Source organism: Tasmannia lanceolata, unplaced genomic scaffold, assembly GCF_043159265.1.
Source record: "Tasmannia lanceolata isolate RefF3 unplaced genomic scaffold, GAP_Taslan_0.1 ptg000011l, whole genome shotgun sequence".
Lineage (NCBI taxonomy): Eukaryota > Viridiplantae > Streptophyta > Magnoliopsida > Canellales > Winteraceae > Tasmannia > Tasmannia lanceolata.
Window position 1 is genome coordinate 12,859,758 of NW_027518688.1, and position 18,783 is coordinate 12,878,540.

The 18,783-nt window shown below is 38.4% G+C and overlaps 1 protein-coding gene across 2 annotated transcripts; it reads right to left on the reverse strand.

Moving 5' to 3' along the window:
- Positions 1 to 15,376: 15,376 nt before the first annotated feature.
- LOC143886154 (protein WUSCHEL-like) lies at positions 15,377 to 17,411 on the reverse strand. Of its 2 annotated transcripts, none has more exons than XM_077390108.1 (3): positions 16,962 to 17,411; positions 16,641 to 16,741; positions 15,377 to 15,876 (listed from the first exon to the last, which is right to left on the reverse strand). In XM_077390108.1, the coding sequence occupies exons 1-3, from the start codon at positions 17,278 to 17,280 to the stop codon at positions 15,562 to 15,564; spliced, it is 735 nt and encodes a 244-aa protein (XP_077246223.1). In that variant the 5' UTR covers positions 17,281 to 17,411; the 3' UTR covers positions 15,377 to 15,561. The 2 variants fall into 2 exon arrangements, with proteins under 2 accessions (XP_077246223.1, XP_077246224.1); XM_077390109.1 differs by having other exon boundaries at positions 16,920 to 17,386.
- Positions 17,412 to 18,783: the final 1,372 nt, after the last annotated feature.

Below are 18,783 nucleotides of genomic sequence, written 5' to 3' on the forward strand. Positions count from 1 at the left end.
GTGGTGCCTAATCTCAATATGTTTTGTTCTAGAGTATTGTATGGGGTTCTTTGTCAAGCTTATAGCACTAGTATTGTCACATTGGATGAGAATATTTTCCATTTTAATTTCATAGTCCATCATTGTGCTTTTCATCCATAGGACTTGTGCACAACAAGCTCCAGCTGCCACATATTCTGCTTCTGTTGTAGACAGAGTTACTGAATTTTGTTTCTTGCTAAACCATGAAACAAGTGATTTTCCCAAGAATTGACAAGTCCCACTAGTGCTTTTCCTATCCACTCTACATCCAGCAAAGTCTGCATCTGAATATCCAATGAGAGTGAAGGCAGTGGATCTTTCATACCATAGTCCCAGACTTTGGGTTCCTCTTAAGTATTTAAAGATTTTCTTGACTGCCGATAGGTGAGACTCCTTTGGATCCGATTGAAATCGAGCACAGAGACAGACAATAAACATAATGTCTGGTCTGCTGGCTGTCAAATAGAGTAAGCTACCTATCATACCCCTATACCTCTTTTGATCTATAGATTTGCCAAATTCATCTTTCTCTAGCTTAGCAGTTGTACTCATGGGAATTCTTGATGTCTTACTGCTATCCTTGCCATACTTCTTTAATAACTCCTTTGTATATTTTTCTTGGTTTAAAAATATCCCATTTTGGTATTGTTTAATTTGGAGTCCTAAGAAGTAGGTTAACTCACCCATCATGCTCATTTCAAATTCATTTTTCATTAGAATTGCAAATTCATCACACATTTTTTGATTAGTTGAGCCACAGATGGTGTCATCCACATAAATCTGGACAAGGAGGATATCTTGATTTTCTCTTTTGATAAATAATATTTTATCCACCTTTCCCATCTCAAATCCTTTTTCCACTAAGAAAGTGCAAAGCCTCTCATACCAAGCTCTAGGAGCTTGCTTTAATCCATATAAAGCTTTATCAAGCCCGAAGACATGATTTGGATGTTTGAAGTCTTCAAAACCTGGAGGTTGCTCAACACACACTTCCTCTTGGATATAGTCATTTAGGAAGGCACTTTTGACATCCATTTGATATAGTTTAAATCCTTTATGAGATGCATATGCCAAGAGTATCCTAATAGCTTCCATACAGGCTACAGGAGCAAATTTCTCATCATAGTCTATTCCCTCCTCCTGATTGTACCCTTGGGCTACAAGCCTAGCTTTATTTCTAGTGATAATTTAATTTTTATCCAATTTGTTTCTATACACCCATCTCGTGCCAATGACTGGATGATCACTAGGTCTAGGCACTAGCCTCCACACCTTGTTCCTTTCGAATTGACTCAACTCTTCTTACATAGCCATCAACCAATATTCATCCTTTTCGGCTTTCTTGATGGACTTAGGCTCTAATTCGGATAGAAACGCCAAGTTATTGCTCACACTACGATAGTATGATCTAGTTCTTACCGGCGATGTGGCATCACCCAAGATTTGGGATTCAGGATGATCTACCAATATTCTCCTATCCCTAGGCACTGAGTCATCATCTACATTTTCTACTTCCTCACTAGGCAATGTATTACTTGTAGATGCATGAGAAGGAACATTTGTCTTAGGTAATAGATGTTCAATAGGTTCATCCTCATCATGTGGCATTTCTTGAGGTGTTGGCTCTCTCTCATCAAATGTCACATGCATGGATTCTTCTACAACTAGAGTTCTTCTATTAAATACTCTATATGCCTTGCCATGTGAAGAATACCCAAAGAATATGCCATCATCCGACTTCTTATCAAATTTGTGTAAATTATCTTTAATGTTCAAGATGAAGCATTTACAACCAAACACTCTAAAATAGCTTATATTTGGTTTCAAGTTTTTCTAAAGCTCATAAGGTGTTTTCTTAGAAATTAGCCTTATATATACCCTATTTATGATATAGCAAGCGGTGCTAACCGCCTCTGCCCAAAAGTATCTAGGGAGATCATTTTCATGCAATATAGTTCTAGCCATTTCTTGGAGGGTTCGGTTCTTTCTTTCTACAACCCCATTTTGTTGAGGTGTCCTAGGTGCCCAAAAATTGTGTTTGATGCCATGTTCATTACAGTAAGTGTCAAAATGTACATTTTCAAATTTCGTTCCATGGTCACTTCTAATTTTAGATATGGCAATAGCTTTTTCATTTTGTATTTGATTACATAATTTAAGAAAATTTTCATAGGTTTCATCTTTATGTGCTAAAAATATGACCCATGTAAATCGTGAGTAGTCATCCACGATGACAAACACGTACCTCTTTCCACCTAAGCTACTTGTCTTCATTGGTCCAAAAAGGTCCATATGAAGTAGTTGCAAGGGGTAGGTAGTTGAAATCATATTTTTATGGGCAAATGAGCTTTTTAATTGTTTTCCTAATTGACAAGTTCTACAAATGTGATCTTTGGTGTATTTGAACTTAGACAATCCTCTAACAATTTCTTTTGAGGAGAGGGTCGAAATGAGATCCATTCCGGGATAACCCAACCTCCTATGCCACAACCAAGAATCTTCACTAATGGCATTAAGACAAGTCACATTTGGAGTCTAAGATCATCTAGTCCAATGGTGTAAATGTTATTGTCTCTAGAACCTATGAATTTCACTTTTCCATCTATCTTATTTTTAACAATACATTTGTCGGGGTTGAAGACTACTTCAAAACTATTATCACATAATTGACTAATGCTAATAAGATTATGGGATAAGCCATCAACATAAAGCACATCATGTATGAGAGAGGTAGAGTTACCTATGGTGCCTTCTCCTTTGACTTTTCCTTTATTGTCATCTCCAAAGGTAACATCTCCACCATCCTTGAGTGATAGGGATGCAAATTGAGTGAGGTCTCCGATCATATGTCTAGAGCATCCACTATCAAGGTACCATGTGTTCTTCTTATTATGGCTTTTAAGGCATACCTACATATGAATAGGCAAATGAGATCCCTTAGGTACCTAAATCTTCCTAATCTTGCTATGTTCATTTATTTTCACTTTAGAGTTCAATTTGATTTTATCTTTTTTAGCATGCATGCAAGCAATTTTATAATGACCTTCTAGACCACAATAATGACAAGTTTTAGTACCACTGGAAGAAGCATTTACAAGTTTGTTTTTATAGTTGGATATTGTAGTATTCCATTTGTGTCCAAGTCCACTTTGATCATGTAGCATTCTTTGAATGTTAACAAGCCTATCCAATTTCAATGAACTTTGTTCAAAATTTTCAAATAGTTTCTTTAGTTTATCATATTCAAAAGATAGTTTACTATTTTCATACTTTAGCTTGTTGTTTTCAATAGAAAATTCTTGACGATTTTCATTTAAGATTTTGATAGAAGCAATTAAATCATGAATTTTAACTTTGTATTTTTCATTTTCATCATCTAAAAATTCATGGTCTTTCTTTAACCAACCAAATTCTTTTGTCATGTTACAGAGAGAATTTTCAAGTGATGCATTTTTATCAAATTCAATCTCAAGTTCATCATGTGCATTTTGTAAGGAATCTAGAACTTCTTTTAAAACAATGACATTATTTAAAGTATTTACCTCTTGATTGTCGTTTGTTGAGGCCATGAAGCAAACGTTTCTTGCAATCAAGCAATCTTTTTCATCATTTTGTTCGCCTTCACTTTCAATTTCCTCATCCCATGTGGCGGTCATTCCTTTCTTGCCTTCTCTTCTCTTGAAACGGTTGTTTGAAGAAGGCTCATTGTTGAGTGGACAATCCGGACGAATGAGTCCAAGCTTCTTGCATCCATAGCATCGGGGTTGAGACGATCCATCACCGAGCTCTTCTTTCTTCTTGAATGGAGGATTGGTCTTTCTATTTTTCATGCCTCCCATGTTCCTTTGCAAGAATTTTATCATTCTTGTTAGGAGGGCAACTTCATCTTCCATGTCTTCCTTTGCATCTTCATTGTCACCTACATTACAAGCAAAAGCAACTCCTTTTCGTTTTTCAATTTTAGTTTCAATTTCGGGTGCTTTTGTTTTGAAAATCATCTCATGGGTTATCCAGGATCCTATTAGTTCATCTAGGTTTAATGTATTCATGTCCTTGGCTTCAGTGATTGCGGAGGTTTTGGATTCCCATGACAAAGGTAGGGATCTAAGGATTTTGGTCACTAAATCTCTATTTGAAAATTGCTTTCCAAGTCCCCTTAATCCATTTACAAGGTTCGTGAATCTAGTGTACATGTGGGCACTAGTTTCATCGGGTGTCATTTGAAAGAGTTCATATTGCCTAAATAAGTGATTCATTTTAGATTCTTTGACTTGGTTGGTTCCCTCATGGGTGACTTCTAAGGTGTCCCAAATTTCCTTAGCCGAATTCAAATTTGACACTCTATTGAATTCTCCGTGAGACAAAGCACAAATTAGGAAATTCATGGCTTTGGCGTTGTAGTTTGAGGCTTGTTGTTCGGCTTCGGTCCAATAATTTAGATTTCTAGTGGGTAATATATATTCATTAATAATTGCTCTCCACATTTGGTAATCTTGGGTTAAAAAGATTTTCATTTTGGTTTTCCAAAATCCATAGTTTGTTCCATCAAAGTAGGGTGGCCTAGTGTTTGAGTAACCTTCATGGTGTTGAAGGTAGTTTGCCATTTTTAGAATCTTTACTCTAGACTGGTTAGGGTTTTAAAATAAATTAGAGACGAGGCTTTGATACCAATTGAAATATGCAAGAGGGGGGGTGAATTGATTTTAACACTAAATTAGCCCTTTTGAAAATTAATTAGTGAACCATAATTTGAATTTTTTTCTCTTAATTGGATTTTGGTTAGTTCAAATGAGATCAACACAAATAGAAATACCAAACCAAAAATAAGAATGAAAGTGCAAGAATAAGAAAGAACACACCGATATATAGTGGTTCGGGCAAAGCCCTACTCCACTCTTCTTAAGATCGTCCTTAAGGATTTCCACTATTGGAGACCTCCACGATGCCCGGCTCCTAGGCGATTACACTTCCAAGGGATATTAAATAAGGATGCCCTTACACCTTTACACCGACTCTCCTTTTTCGCCGAGTTCTAAGCGATGCTCCCTAGGGTATTAAGGTAGGATGCCCTAGCCACCTTTACAAGAAATTGAAGATAAATAGCTTGGCTTCTTCTTGAAAGCTTGATGCTCTTTGAAGTCCCTTGATTGCTCTTCAATAGTGATTGCAAGTGAAAGCTCTAAATCCAAACTCAATAGATTTGCAAGTGCAAGGCAAGTTTGGGAAAAACAAAATCTTAAGCTTGAAAGGGTTGCAAGTTTGCTTGAATGCTTAAGAGGATTTTTCAAAATGTTCAAGAGAGAGGAAATAATCCTCTTGATGTTGTATATATAACCTCTCATCAAAATATGACCGTTTTGGGGGTGGTAATATCAAAAATCACAAATTAATTCAAATCCCAATGGCTATATTTTGGTCTGTCGCGAGGTTCTCGGAGTTCCGAGAGAACGGCCAGAAGATGAAAAAATTCTACTGGACCATTTCTCGGAATTCCGAGAAAATGTCTCGGAGTTCCAAGAAAATGTCCAGATGCTACTGGACCATTTCTCGGAGTTCCGAGCTCGGAGCTCCGAGAAAAATCTCGGAGTTTTCAGAAGCCTAAAAAGCAGCAGATTTTGTGTTTTTATTGCTTGTTTGATTTTTGGCTTTTCGAACTCAACTCCTATGATAATTTTGGAATGTTTATGAGGGTCCCAACATGTTGGTCCACCACAGAACCATTCACTAATCCATTTTAAGTTCTTAAGTGTGTTTGAAAAACTCTTTTAAAAACACTTTGTCTTATCTTGAAAATCTAAAGAGAAAGGATGTACAATGATACCTATGTAACCTTCAACTTCTCTTTAGTCTTGGTCTTCAATTGATCTTCCATCTTTTGTATGCTTGCTTGAGAGATGATGTGAGCTCCACTTAGCTCCTTTGACTCTTGTGTTGGTACGTTTTTAAGCATGACCATGTAGTGTGTTGGTTTCTTCAATTGATCAATCCTATCTTAAACACAACACTTCAAGGCAAATTGATTAGTATTCAATAACACAATCAATTATGTTTAGAATCATCAAAACAAGATAGGAGAGTAGACCCTTGGGCTTACACCTCCACTAATTGGGTAGTGCGGTTATCAAAATATGGTATTGAGACATCAGTCCATGTCAAAATTGGTGAGTTGCAACTAATGAACAGTGTGGATCATCCTACAAGATGGGCAAACTACAGATGTTGAAACTTCGATGTTCTAATAATTGCTTGAACCAAGCTTGTCCCTTCTTTAATAATTGATATGTGAGAGCTTTTTAGGAACTGTAATGACCTTTTGAAGCTCCTCATAAATTATAACTCAAGAAAGGGTGTAAATAGCAAAGCATGAGTGAGCAAATATTATTTACTTTTAGCTTCAAAACCCAAACGAAGTGGATTTTTGGGTTACAAGTTATGGGAAGATGGGTTGTGATTATCAATTGGGGAGTGGGCTATGATTAAATTACTTTATGTAATTGAGTCTCTATGTTTAATCGGATTTTAGTATTAGCAAATTAGTTATGCGAGAATGTAAATACCCAAAAATACCCCCCACTTAAATTTTTGTCCTCCTCTTTAAAAGAGGGGCTTTTTTGTCTATTCATGTTAACTCAGATTAGGACTTCCTAATAAAGCCTATAAATACATCTTATGATAAATTAAGAAACCCTAAACCATCTTTGCAGCCCTAAGAAGAGATCTTCGTGGAGAAAAAGAGAAAGAGCGCGATTCAAGAAAAGAGATCGCAAACCAAGGTAAGATTATTAATCTTTAATGGTTGAACGAATGAAAAGAACCCTAAACTGAGGTTTGATGTGAAAAGATGTGTGATTAGAGCCTTGGTTTTAGTCTATGGTAAACTCCATGGTAGATCTTGGATTCCTTGGGATTCGTTTCGTGTTGAACCCCCCAAAGAACTCAAGATCAATTTGTTTGTATCGATAGAAACTTTAGTATTTGAGAATTTTTTAGCATGGAATTGGATTAGATGGATTTCTCTTGTCGATACGAGTCCAACGGATCCAACCACGCGCGAATCGGATGTCAAACGAAGGAGTTATGACCGTTTTAGTGCAAAAACGGTGAAAAAATGTGTTTTGGAGAAATCTGGATTCGCGCGTGAGCCGGACGTCTGGAATATGGCGGACATCCGTGATTACCACTTTTGGCGATAGTAGCTCCTCGGACGTCCGCAATCCCGGACGTCCGTCATTTTCGGACGGTCGGTGCGACAATTTTTCCAAAAGTTCAAAAATTCATAACTTATTTGTTTCTTGTCCGTTCTTGTACTCTACAGGTACGCCGAAAACGTCATCTTTCTGTTAAAAATAGTTTCAATAAATTTTAAAAACTTTACAATGATGATATCACCAAAATACTAAAAATAACCATAGAATGGGTTACCTTTATGAGCCCTTATTTGTTGTTATGTTCTGTTCAGATCAGGACATTGAATCGTAATCTGAATTAAGAAATCAAGCATCTTTGAGGTACGTAACAACGTACTACTTTGGGTATTATGAACCCTGTATCCCTTTTGAATCAGTATTGACTTTAGAAATCTGTATTGATACCCTTTGAACTTCTGAATTAGCCATGATCTGTTATGTCTGTTTCTGTTTGGCCTACTTAGTGTTTTATCACTATTATTCTGAACCTTAGAATTAACTGTTATGAATATCTGTTCTGAACTCTGATCCATTGAACCTATTAGTTTGAATTCTGAATACTTTGAATCATTTGAATATGAACTTTGAACATTTTTGAACACTTCTGTGGAGTCTTCTGAACTATGCCGGTGACTCCGAAGTGTATTTTAACTCTGACCTTCTGTATGTGAACTCTGAAATATATGTCTTTGATTCAAACTTAGACTTTGATTTGCTTCATGCACCTTTAATTCGGAACCATATTTGACATGCACTTATAACTGTTTGTGCCTGTGAATCAGCTAAGACCTTTGAACTCCATTTTGACTTTGACTATCTGACCCTATTGAATCCTGTCATAATCAGACTGTGCTTAGAGTAGTGCTTTATTATGTACTGAGCTTTTCAGCTAACTGTGGTTATATATTATTTTCAGGTTTTGATTCTCGTGAGGTTAACGGGGAGCAGGACGCTTAGTTCTGGAATATGATTTTTGGCTCAGAGACTAGTTTAGTTATTTCAGTTATTAGGAAGTGAGTACTTGAATAATATGTAAAGACTTTATTAATTTATTTCCGCTTTGACTCTTTTGGGGAGAGATGAGATTTGACTTGACCCTAATGGGTCCGCTTAGATGGAATTTGATATACATTTAATTATGAATGCCAGGTTTATTTTGTTATCTGCTTTGTAGCCTTGTACATTTGTGAGATTCGTCTTGCAGGTGTACGGCGCTGTCACGTCCTACGCCCAAGGTGGGGTTTGGGGCATGACAGAGAATTCAAAGATCTTAGAGCCATGAATTAGATGTCCCATAAACTACATCCTAGATAGATAATCCTAATTACGTTCTTATTTTCCTACAAAAAAATTATCTTAGTTCAACTGGAATTTGAGCAAGAACATGGAAATCGCTAGAACTAAAGCATGCAATTTTTCTAGAAATTGAACATGTATTCAAACAAGAACATGAAATAAAAAATGGACCAAAATACCTACCTGATTATTGAGCTCGATCCTTTGATGAAAAGAAATCCAACCCACGAGAAAAAAAAATACTCCGCTGAATTCCGCCAATAGAAGATGCTCCGAAGAGAACTGAATGAGACAAATCTTGAGACCGTGAGAATTTTTAAACGATCCGAAGTGTAAATATGGATGGAAGATATCTTTTGGAATAATAGAAAGTGGGTCTCGGTTTTATCAGTTGAGATAGAGAGAGAGGGTTGCTATATGAAATAGAGGATGGAGAGATGAGAGTGAGAGATGGCTGATGATAGATGGGGTGAGATGAGAGAGAGATGGCTGATGAGAGATGGGATGATGAAGCTGCTATGGAGGAGATGGAGATGTTTGACCGAGCAAGAGAGCTCTCTGGTCCAAACATCAACCCCCCTCTCTTCCAAGCTCTTGAACATATTTATAAGGAAGAAGTATTCTCTTGGAGATTAGAACAAAGGAGTGATTGGGTGTATCAATTTGTTGAGATTAGAAGGAGGAGATTTGTAGGTGGTTATGCTCATATCCAAAGGAGATCATCCAGCGGTGGTTGGATGTTTTGGATAAAGAAGAAGTGAGTAGGTCATATGGGGATGTGAGAGAAAGAGACCCAACATTTGAGTAAACCTTGGAATCCAGGTTTTAATCAAGGTACCCCACGGTGGTTTTTTTTTTTTTTTTTTTTTTTGGGTTGTTACCACAAGACCGAAATGCCCTTGTAGTTAGCAAAATTGATGAGTTTGAATTTCCGTTTTGTTTTTTTTTTTTTCAAGAGGGGTGGGAATATCATTTCTATGTACGTAAGCTATTTGGGCATGTAAACAAATGGGCATTCCCATCACAATTCGACTCCAGAATTGTTTGCCCCACCACACGCATGGGCTCGAGTGGAGATAGTGGGCCCTAGTGCAAATAGTGGCCCCCGCTATTCCCAGGCAACTTGCTACCTGGGGTAATCCAAGCTGTTCGATTGATAGGCCACAACGCAAATTGCTTGTGCCCCGCGATGGATTTCCATAGGATGATCCAAACCATCCACTTGATTGGGCAGTAACATAAATGGTTGCGCCCTCCAAATCATTTCCGTAATATGATCTAGACTGTGCGATCAATAGGCCTCAACATGACTTGGTAGCACTCCGCAAATCGCTTGCATGGGTGATCCCGACCGTTCAATTGTTGGGTCACGATGTAATTAAGTGGCGCCACAAAACCATTTTCATACAATGATCCGAACAGTACATTGGATGGGCCATGGCGCAAATGAAATGTTCCCCTAATCATTTCCATTGAATGACCCAAACTGTTCGTTTGGTGGGCCGTAGCATGATTAGGTTACTTGTTATAATCTTGAAATGAAGAATTCAATCAAAACACCAACAGTTGAATAAGATGCTCCAACAGCCCTTGATTTCTAATCTCATGGTTAAAGAAACGAGTTCTTTGTTGAAATTAATTAATTTGAAAATAGTCCCCACCAAATGATGACCAAGTTTCACACGAGTAGAACTACTCAAACCTTCCTCTCCAATACCAATTCAAGACCCTTTGCTTCTAAAAATAATTAGGACAAACCCTATCCCCCCGTTGACCGAAACCACTCTTCATGAATCACAACCTTTATTGGGGCCCACCTATATTTTGACCGAAACTCTAATCCCCATAAATCCACTCCATTGGGTGATCCGATCCATTCATTTGATAGGCTACAATGTGAATAGCCACGCCCCCTAGATCTTTTCCATTGGATAATTTAGACCGCCCAATTGTCAGGTCACAACGTAAATCGGTCGTACCCCGCAACTTGTTGCCAGAGAATGATCCAAAACTGTCCATTTAATGGGCCATCACTTATATGGCTGAAATTGAATATCTTTGAAAAATGATGAATCTCTCCCAAAATTGGCCGAAAGTTACCTCATCTTAATTTTCCATGGAAAATCGAACTCCTAGGAAAATGATATAAATCGTATGGCAATAGCAGGAGAGCTAGGGAAAGCGAGGGAAAATGCTAAGGATCTACTCAGAAAATGACAGTACTCACACAACCGACCCAACATGATGAAAACTAAAGAAATCCTTTGTTGGATAAAGCGAAGCAACATGGGGGTGTCTACAGTCTCCTCTTCGGCCCGGTAACAAATGTGAAGACATTGTGAGGATCTACTCTTCAGCCCGTTATGAAAGGTGAAGACGTTGTAAGAGGGTTTGTCCTCTTGTCAAGGCTTCGTGCAGAAAGAGTTTGTTCTCTTTGAAGATCGGAGGAGTTGGGTGTACGGCTTCGAGATTCCCCCTTTGAAGAATCTCATTGTTTTAGTAGAGATTCCTATGAGGTAAACTTGGAAAAGTAAAGTAGGTCTTGTTATAGACCGAACCACTATAAATCTTGTGCCTTGTGGATGCTTTCTCTCCTCCTTCTCATTGCACTTTGGGGTGATTGGTAAACTCTACCCTTTCTTGTATTTATGTTTTATTAAAACAAAGGTTAGGACAAATAGGCTTAAAATAACATCTAAACCCTAAATTTTATTATCTTGAATATTTGAACAAGGATTAGATTAATAAGTGCTTAATTAGTAAATTAATTTTTAATTACTCACCTAATTAAGCCCAAAATTTTTAATTGACCAGTTCACCCTCCCTCTGGGGTTGTCACACCTGTATTTCAGTAGGGTATAGGATGATGAATCAAGGATGATTTGTTAGGGCAGCGATTTTCCTGCCCCCTATTGTAACTAAGAGAAACCAATCATCAAACATTGTTAATGTGTATGCCTATTTCTTCATTCACCGTACATTGTCATTCCTAGTCAATATTTTGCAATTACATGAAAGGAGTTCAATAACCGACAACAAATCACTAGCGAACACTCATGTATACCATAAAAGTAACTCTATCACATCTTCTTAACCCAGCAAGTGAAGAGCTAATATAATGAAAACAAGAAAAAACAAAACAATATTTGATCCGTATTAGACAACAACAAATATGCCACTGATGTGTACAGACCTGTGAGAGTTGAATCCCTATTTTAACGCCAGCGTAATTAATTCAAATATTATTTTAACTTTATCAACCAATACGCCGGCGTTTTTAATTTGTAACATTGGCACCCCAAGAGAAATGGCGGCGTAATTTAAAAACGCCTACGTTTTCCAACCGATAATTTTTTAAAAATACTGTAAACAATCATGTCTGATGTAATTCACCCACACATTCTCTATAATACTAACACTCATAGAATTTACCTAGACATTTTCTATAGTACTAACACTTATGGAATAATTTACCCAAACAGACATTTCTATCGTCATACCAACACACATGGAATAACACTCATGTATTAAAAAGTTCATATATTATAATAAAAGTTAAAACAAACAAAAAAGTTATATATACAATCTAAAGTTCCTCCGCCTTGGGACAAGCCTCGGAGCCATCCTTGAGGGCGGCGACCCTGGTCATCGGAGGAGCGGGAGGAGGGGAGAGGGATTGGAACTTGAGGCCTTCAGGAGAGACGTCCGGCGTGTCCTCTTCTCCACCGGCTCTCCAAAGAACTCCCGGAGGTAATTACTTTCTGATAAAGATTCCACATCAACAAAAGCGAATTCTGACGGGAAGGATAGGTCGTATTTACTTTCGAATGGTTCTTCAACCATTGTTGAGAGAAGAGAGTTGCAGACTTGCAGTAGTTAGGGACGGTTCGAATGGGATGGGAAATAAGAACCCAACTTACACTAAATACACAGAAGTTGGCGACGGTTCGGACTTACCGCCTCCTGGAACGACGCCTCATAATGATGGTGCCCTTTCCAATCAGGTCATTATTTCTCGATAGGTACGCCACCGGTACAATAGATATACGCCAACGGTAAATATACGCCACTGGTACGCTACTTGGGTGCAATCGGTACAATACAGATACGCCACCGTTACAATATAGGTACGCCAATAGTACAACAACTGTATGCCACCGATACAAATAACATACGCCACCGTTACAATATAGGTACGCCAACGATACAACAACTGTATGCCACCGATACAAACAACATACGCCACCAGTAAAATAGAGATATGCCACCGGTACAGAACGAACCTGTAAAGAGAATGGTGCAAGTACAATGGACCAACATACGAGGCTGATTGACAAACATGCGAGGACTCCATTTTGGTCTTGATTATGTCAGATGGGTATTGGGGTCTTTTTCCCACACGATTTTGAAGAACCGCCCGTGTTTTAAAAGGTGCCCGAAATCCGTAATTCCTCGAACATGAGCCATATTCCGTACTTTTCCCATTTACCGCTCCTTTTCTATTTTTACACTTTAACAAAGGGAGAGCTACAATTATCAAAGCATTGAAGTGAGAGAACCACTCCTTTTTCCTCAGAATATCATTGCCTTCTGTTTTCCAGGACATTTTCCGGGTACTTTGCGGTTCAAATTCCAAAATATATACTCTTAACGGCAGCATATTCTCTCTCTCTCTCTCTCTCTCTCTCATATCCTAAACCGAAGTACTAGAGCCTAGCACGCCTCCTTTATGTCGCAGCTGTTTTGTGCCACTCGATATTCTGTGGGTCCCACCTTGATCTTATGCTTAAGCGAGTCCTACATAAGCAAAACGCATGCGCATTCCCGCACACCTACATACTGAGACCTCTCTTTTTGTTAAAGACACCCACTAAAATCTTAAAGCCGTTTGGAGAGACAGATATAATCCACGGGCCGTTTGGAAGGATAGATTTTTTAATCCAGTAAATCTATGACCTGAATTTTATAACCTAAAATCTGAATTGTACATTTTCAGGATTGTAAAATCCAGTTTCTACATTGTAAAATCCAGGATTAAAAAATCCATGTATCCAAACGTGGTCCTAAACTCTAAGCCCCCTACAAGTCATAGTTTGGAATTTCAAACTCCATAAGCCTTAAAACTCATTCGAATTGTAACAAACTGACAACTAATGAGAAATTACACACACAGACTATATTTTACCAAAAATAAGGGATATACACCCCCTCCATTTCATACGCTGTTAGGTACCTTACCAATACTCCAAAGCTCCAGAGCTGATGGAAAGCGTTAGGCAAGGCCCTTTAAACCTGTCCCACACCTGGGTCCCACCCGGTCCCATACCTAGGTGGGGCCCCCACTCAGGACCGTAACATACACCCATCTCTGTATTTTGAAATTTAAATTCCCCCATAAGGTCCTGCTGTGAAACGAAATGACAAGTACTCCGAAAGCTTAAGCTGGTGGAGAAGGTCCCCCCCCTTGGTAGGCTATTCCCCCGCCCGCCCCCCCCCCCCCCCCCCCCCCCCCCAATTAACGTAGGGCCCCTCGCATACCACACCATAGGATAATCCTAACCATCCATTTGATCGGCCATAAATGTAAATAGGTTGCATCCCAAAATATCATTTTCCATAGGCTGGTCCTAGCCCTCCGATCTAAATAGAAACTACATCTTATGCAACCTCTATAGATTGTAGGGTTGTGATCATCCTATGGAAATGATTTTTGGGGCACAACCTATTTACATTATGGCCCATCAAATGAATGGTTTGGATCTTCATATGGAGTTGGTCGTACAGTAACATTAAGGCCCGTCCACAACATAGGATGATCCAAGCCGTCCATGGTTTGGATAATCCTATGGAGTTGGTCGCACAATAACATTAAGGCCCAATCGTAGGCCCCATCAATATTTTTCAAATTGAAGCATACTGTCCACAATATAGGATGATCCAAGCCGTCCATGGTTTGGATCATCCTATGATGTGGTTCGTACAGTAACATTAAGGCTCAATTTAGGCCCCACCTATATTTTTGAAAATGAAGTGTACCGTGCAAACCATATGATGATCTGAGCCGTCCATTTGATGGGCCATAACGTAAATGGGTTGTGCCCCAAAAGCCATTTGCATAGGATGATCACAACCCTCCAATCTATAGAGGTTTCCATAATAACAATTTCTCTTTATATTTGAGGGCTAGGATCATCATATGGAAATGGTTTTTTGGGACACAACCTATTTACGATGTGGCCTATCAAATGGACTGCTCGGATCATCTCATGGTCTGGACGGTACACTGTCATAGTGGGTTGGATTTGGGCACCAAGGAGAATTTTGGGGGGCCATCAACTGTTCCTGTCGTGGAGAGAGAGAGAGAGAGAGAGAGAGAGGTCTAAAGGTGGGAAACATGCACTAACATGATTCAAGGGGGGGGGTGGGGAGAATTTGACGAAGTTACCCATTAAAGCCTAACGTTTAGCGTAGCGGCCATCAAGGAGGGGGAAAATAGCCTACACGGGGGGGGGGGGGGGGGGGGGGGACGGGGGGGGGGGGGGGGGTTGGTCTAAGAATATCAGCACCCATCTTTTATACTTTAACATCCTACACGTGGCACAAATGGCCCGTCTTTGGGGTTGGCCATTAGATGTGAATTTTTATTATCAAGGAGTTTTGAACCCAAAACTTTTGCTGTGATACCATGTGAAACTACCAATTACTCCAAAAGCTTAAGCTATTGGAGAAGGCGTTACTAAATCTTTAATACTTTAACACCTACAACTCATTGAAATTGTAGAAGCTAATGAAGAAAACAAGAGAGGAAGAGAATATATCTTACAGAAACTGGGCAGGTATAGTTAGATAAGTTCACAAGTAAGTTCACAAGAGACAAGAAGATAATATAACTGTTTTACAAAGTCAAATATTTCGGCCATTACAATAATAATCAGAGAGAGCAGAGGGAGAGAAGCACAAAAAAACAATGGTCTACGACCACCTTTACGACTTACACAGACCACTAAAAAGATATTCCAAAATGAAAATCATAAGAGAGATCATACTCAATCAAAAGTCACGTTGAATCCGAGGGCCCAAATGAGCTGAGGCTGAGCTCGAGAGAAGTCCTTGGAGTTTCTTCTTCATCATAGTGAAAATAGCCTTCTGTAGGGAAATAAGGGTTTTGATTAGGATTGTTGGTGTGTTGTTGTCCTGCATGTGTTGGGAAAAGCTGGAGCGTTTCTACGTCGGGAGAAGCTGATCTTGAAAACGTTTCTGTGGGGTTTCTTATGTCGAAACGTGGAGGGCATGAAGATGAAGGAGAAGATTCTATGCCCATCCATCCAATATTATGGTTAACATATCCACTAACACCTGATATACAACACTCCTGATTGAAAAGAAAAGAAACCCATGAGAGAGAGAGAGAGAGAGAGAGTTGGTGCTTTTACTAACAGCCCAAAATCTTGGGGTCTTTTACTAACAGCCCACAGTCTTGGGGTAAAGGAAAAAAGTTGATTTTTAGCATTTTCTTAGAATGGGGTTTTGTCTGTCTAATCTATTTTCCTTTATTTAGGTAGGAAGATGCTTTTTGTGGATGGTAGAATACAGAGAGAGAGAGAGAGAGAGAGAGAGAGAGAGAGAGAGAGAGAGAGAGAGAGAGAGAGAGAGAGAGAGAGAGAGAGTCTGGCTTTCAGCTTAATAACAAGCTATAAGAAAAGAAAAAAAAATGAGATTTTTCCTTTAACAGAATGGGTAATTTTTTGCATTTGATAATAGGAAAATAAGGAAGATGATTTCTTCAATGTATTTTCCTTTCGTTTTTAGAATCATACAGATTGGTGTTTCCAACTCTGTTCTGAAACAAACAAATGGGTAATTGTTATAAACTCTCCCTTTAACAGATTAGCATGTTGGGTTTCTTTAAAGTAGTTGAAACAAATTATTTTCCTAGAGATTGAGAAAAAGGGTTAGTTTATTTTTATAGACAATATTTGCATAATGCAAGCACTGTTTTCATCTTTTAGTATCCTATTCTTAGTAAAGACAGTCATTTGTCTCACCCTACTAGACTTTTACACTTGGGCTATTCTTCTAAATCAGTTCTTCACATGAAATCAATAAAACAGAGCCAAGACTACTTTAATCACTTACTCTGAAACTCTTTTCCATGAGTACGGACCCACAACCAATGCTCCCCATCTGCCCAACAGAAAGTACACCAGAAGAAGAACATGGAGGAGGAGAAGAAAGCACTGCAAAAGAACCCAAAAGGAAAATAAGAATAAAAATGAAAGAAATTAGAACTTGTAAAACACTGGACAAAAATCCAACTTTCCTTCACGAAACCCAAAGCCCATTATAAATCTCATCAGACCCAAATGAGAAAAGTAAAAGTTTTCATGAAAAAGAGATGGGTTCTTGATACTCCACCAGTGTAGTTGTTGGGAATAGAATCCTCAGCCTTCCAACCACCTCTTTGCATGGCCATATCAACAGTAAATCTCTTCTTTTGCCTCTCCCTTGCCTTGTGATTTTGAAACCAATAGAAGACATTTTTCCCTTCTATCTTCCCATATTGCCTCAACCTAGCTGAAATCCTTTGTATTTGCTCAGCAGTTGGGGACCTAAGTCCATTGTTATAGTAAAGTTCTTTCAATATTCTTATCTGGTCAGAAGTGGGAATCCACCTTGTGCTGGATTGCCTGCAGAGAAAGCTGCTCTTACTACTACTAGTGCTATCTTCATGTAGTGGTTGTTGATTCTTTTGCGGATTTTGTGGTTGAGAATCCATTAGGGTTGAGAAAAACAAAAGGAAGAAAACAAATGGGTTAGGAAAAGGAGGCCGGAGGGGGGAAATGGAGGAGAATGTGTGAGGTGGGGTATTTGAAGATATAAGTTGGTCACATGGAAAGAGTTTATAAGAGCAAAAGAGGAGATCAGAGGGATATCAGGTAGAGAAGGACTGAAGTTGACAGAGGGAGGCTTAAAAAATGGATGGGGACAAAAGAGGGGATAGAAAGGAAGGGGTGCAGGGGAATTGCTTGGATGAAAAGGCATGAAGAAATGATTAAAAGCCAGAACATGTAGAGAGAGAGAGAGAGAGAGAGTAGTCCTCCTGAATGAATGAATGAATAGGGAAAGATGATGGGGTTTTCTCTTCTCTCTTTCTACATTGTTTTATTATTAAGGTTTTAAATTATTTAGTTTCTGTGGTTGTTTTCAGGGGAAATGATATTTCCACTTTTTACCCATCATTTCCACCCACTTTTGTGTGTCTTTTCCTCAAAAAATGACCTAATTATATAGAAAGGACAAGCAAAAGAAGATTCAAGTGTACTACTTTTTTCTTTTAAAATATAGAAAAACAAAAGGAACATATGTATGCTCAGTGTTAACTTACCAACTTCTCCAAAAGCTTAAGGTGTTGGAGAAAGGTGTTATTTATCTTTTATACTTTAACACTCCCCCGCACAAGTGGCCCACTTGGTAAACATGTGGCACATGTGGTCCCACTTTGGGCCGTCCATCGCGTGTTGATTTTTGCTATCCGAGAGGTTTGGACTCGAGACATTTGGCTTTAATACCATGTCAACTTACCAACTTCTCCAGAAGCTTAAGTTGTTGGAGAAAGGTGTTATTTATTTTTTATACTTTAACACTTAAGGGGTGGAAATATCATTTGCCTGGCCTGTATGGATTGTAGGAATTTCCTGGAAAATCTTGGAAAGGAAATTACTTTTTAACTTACTAAAAACAATATCTTTAACCAAGCCTAATGATTTTTTACTTAGAGGGCCCTTCAATTATATTTATAATAATCTCTCTCAAAATTAACATTAATCATATCATCATTGCCCCATAAATCTTAGAAAGAAAAATATTTCTACAAAAAGAGATTTCCAATCTTTTTCTTTCTACAAACAGATTTTCCATCAGAAATGTTTTTCTTGCAATCCAAACATTAGCTTTTGTTGTTTTCTTTTGAGTTCTTTCTTTTAACTTAAGGCTATTGATATTGGCACTGATATGTTTTAATAATTGCACTAACTTGCCTTGTCTTTTATTATTTAACCAGCCATATCAAATGTTATTACAATTCCCAGAACACTCACACGAGCCAATTAAAAAAGAAAAGACAAGGTGAGTTAGTGCAATTACCAAAACATGGCAAATGTTAGTTTAGAAGATTTTTCAGCCATTTTTTCTCAAAAAAAAGAGAGAGAATTTCAGGCCTCACGCGGTCCCAGGGAAATCCTCGCCTTCAATAGGGTTCATCGGTGGGCGAGCCACTTCA

Excerpts from the sequence above, each read along its gene's own strand:
- LOC143886154 (XM_077390109.1), bottom strand. The coding sequence starts at position 17,280 with ATGGATTCTCAACCACAAAATCCGCAAAAGAATCAACAACCACTACAT. Across the intron at positions 16,742-16,919 it reads TATTCCCAACAACTACACTG|TGCTTTCTTCTCCTCCTCCA; the intron begins GTGGAGTATCAA and ends GTTCTTTTGCAG. Across the intron at positions 15,877-16,640 it reads TCATGGAAAAGAGTTTCAGA|GAGTGTTGTATATCAGGTGT; the intron begins GTAAGTGATTAA and ends CTTTTCAATCAG.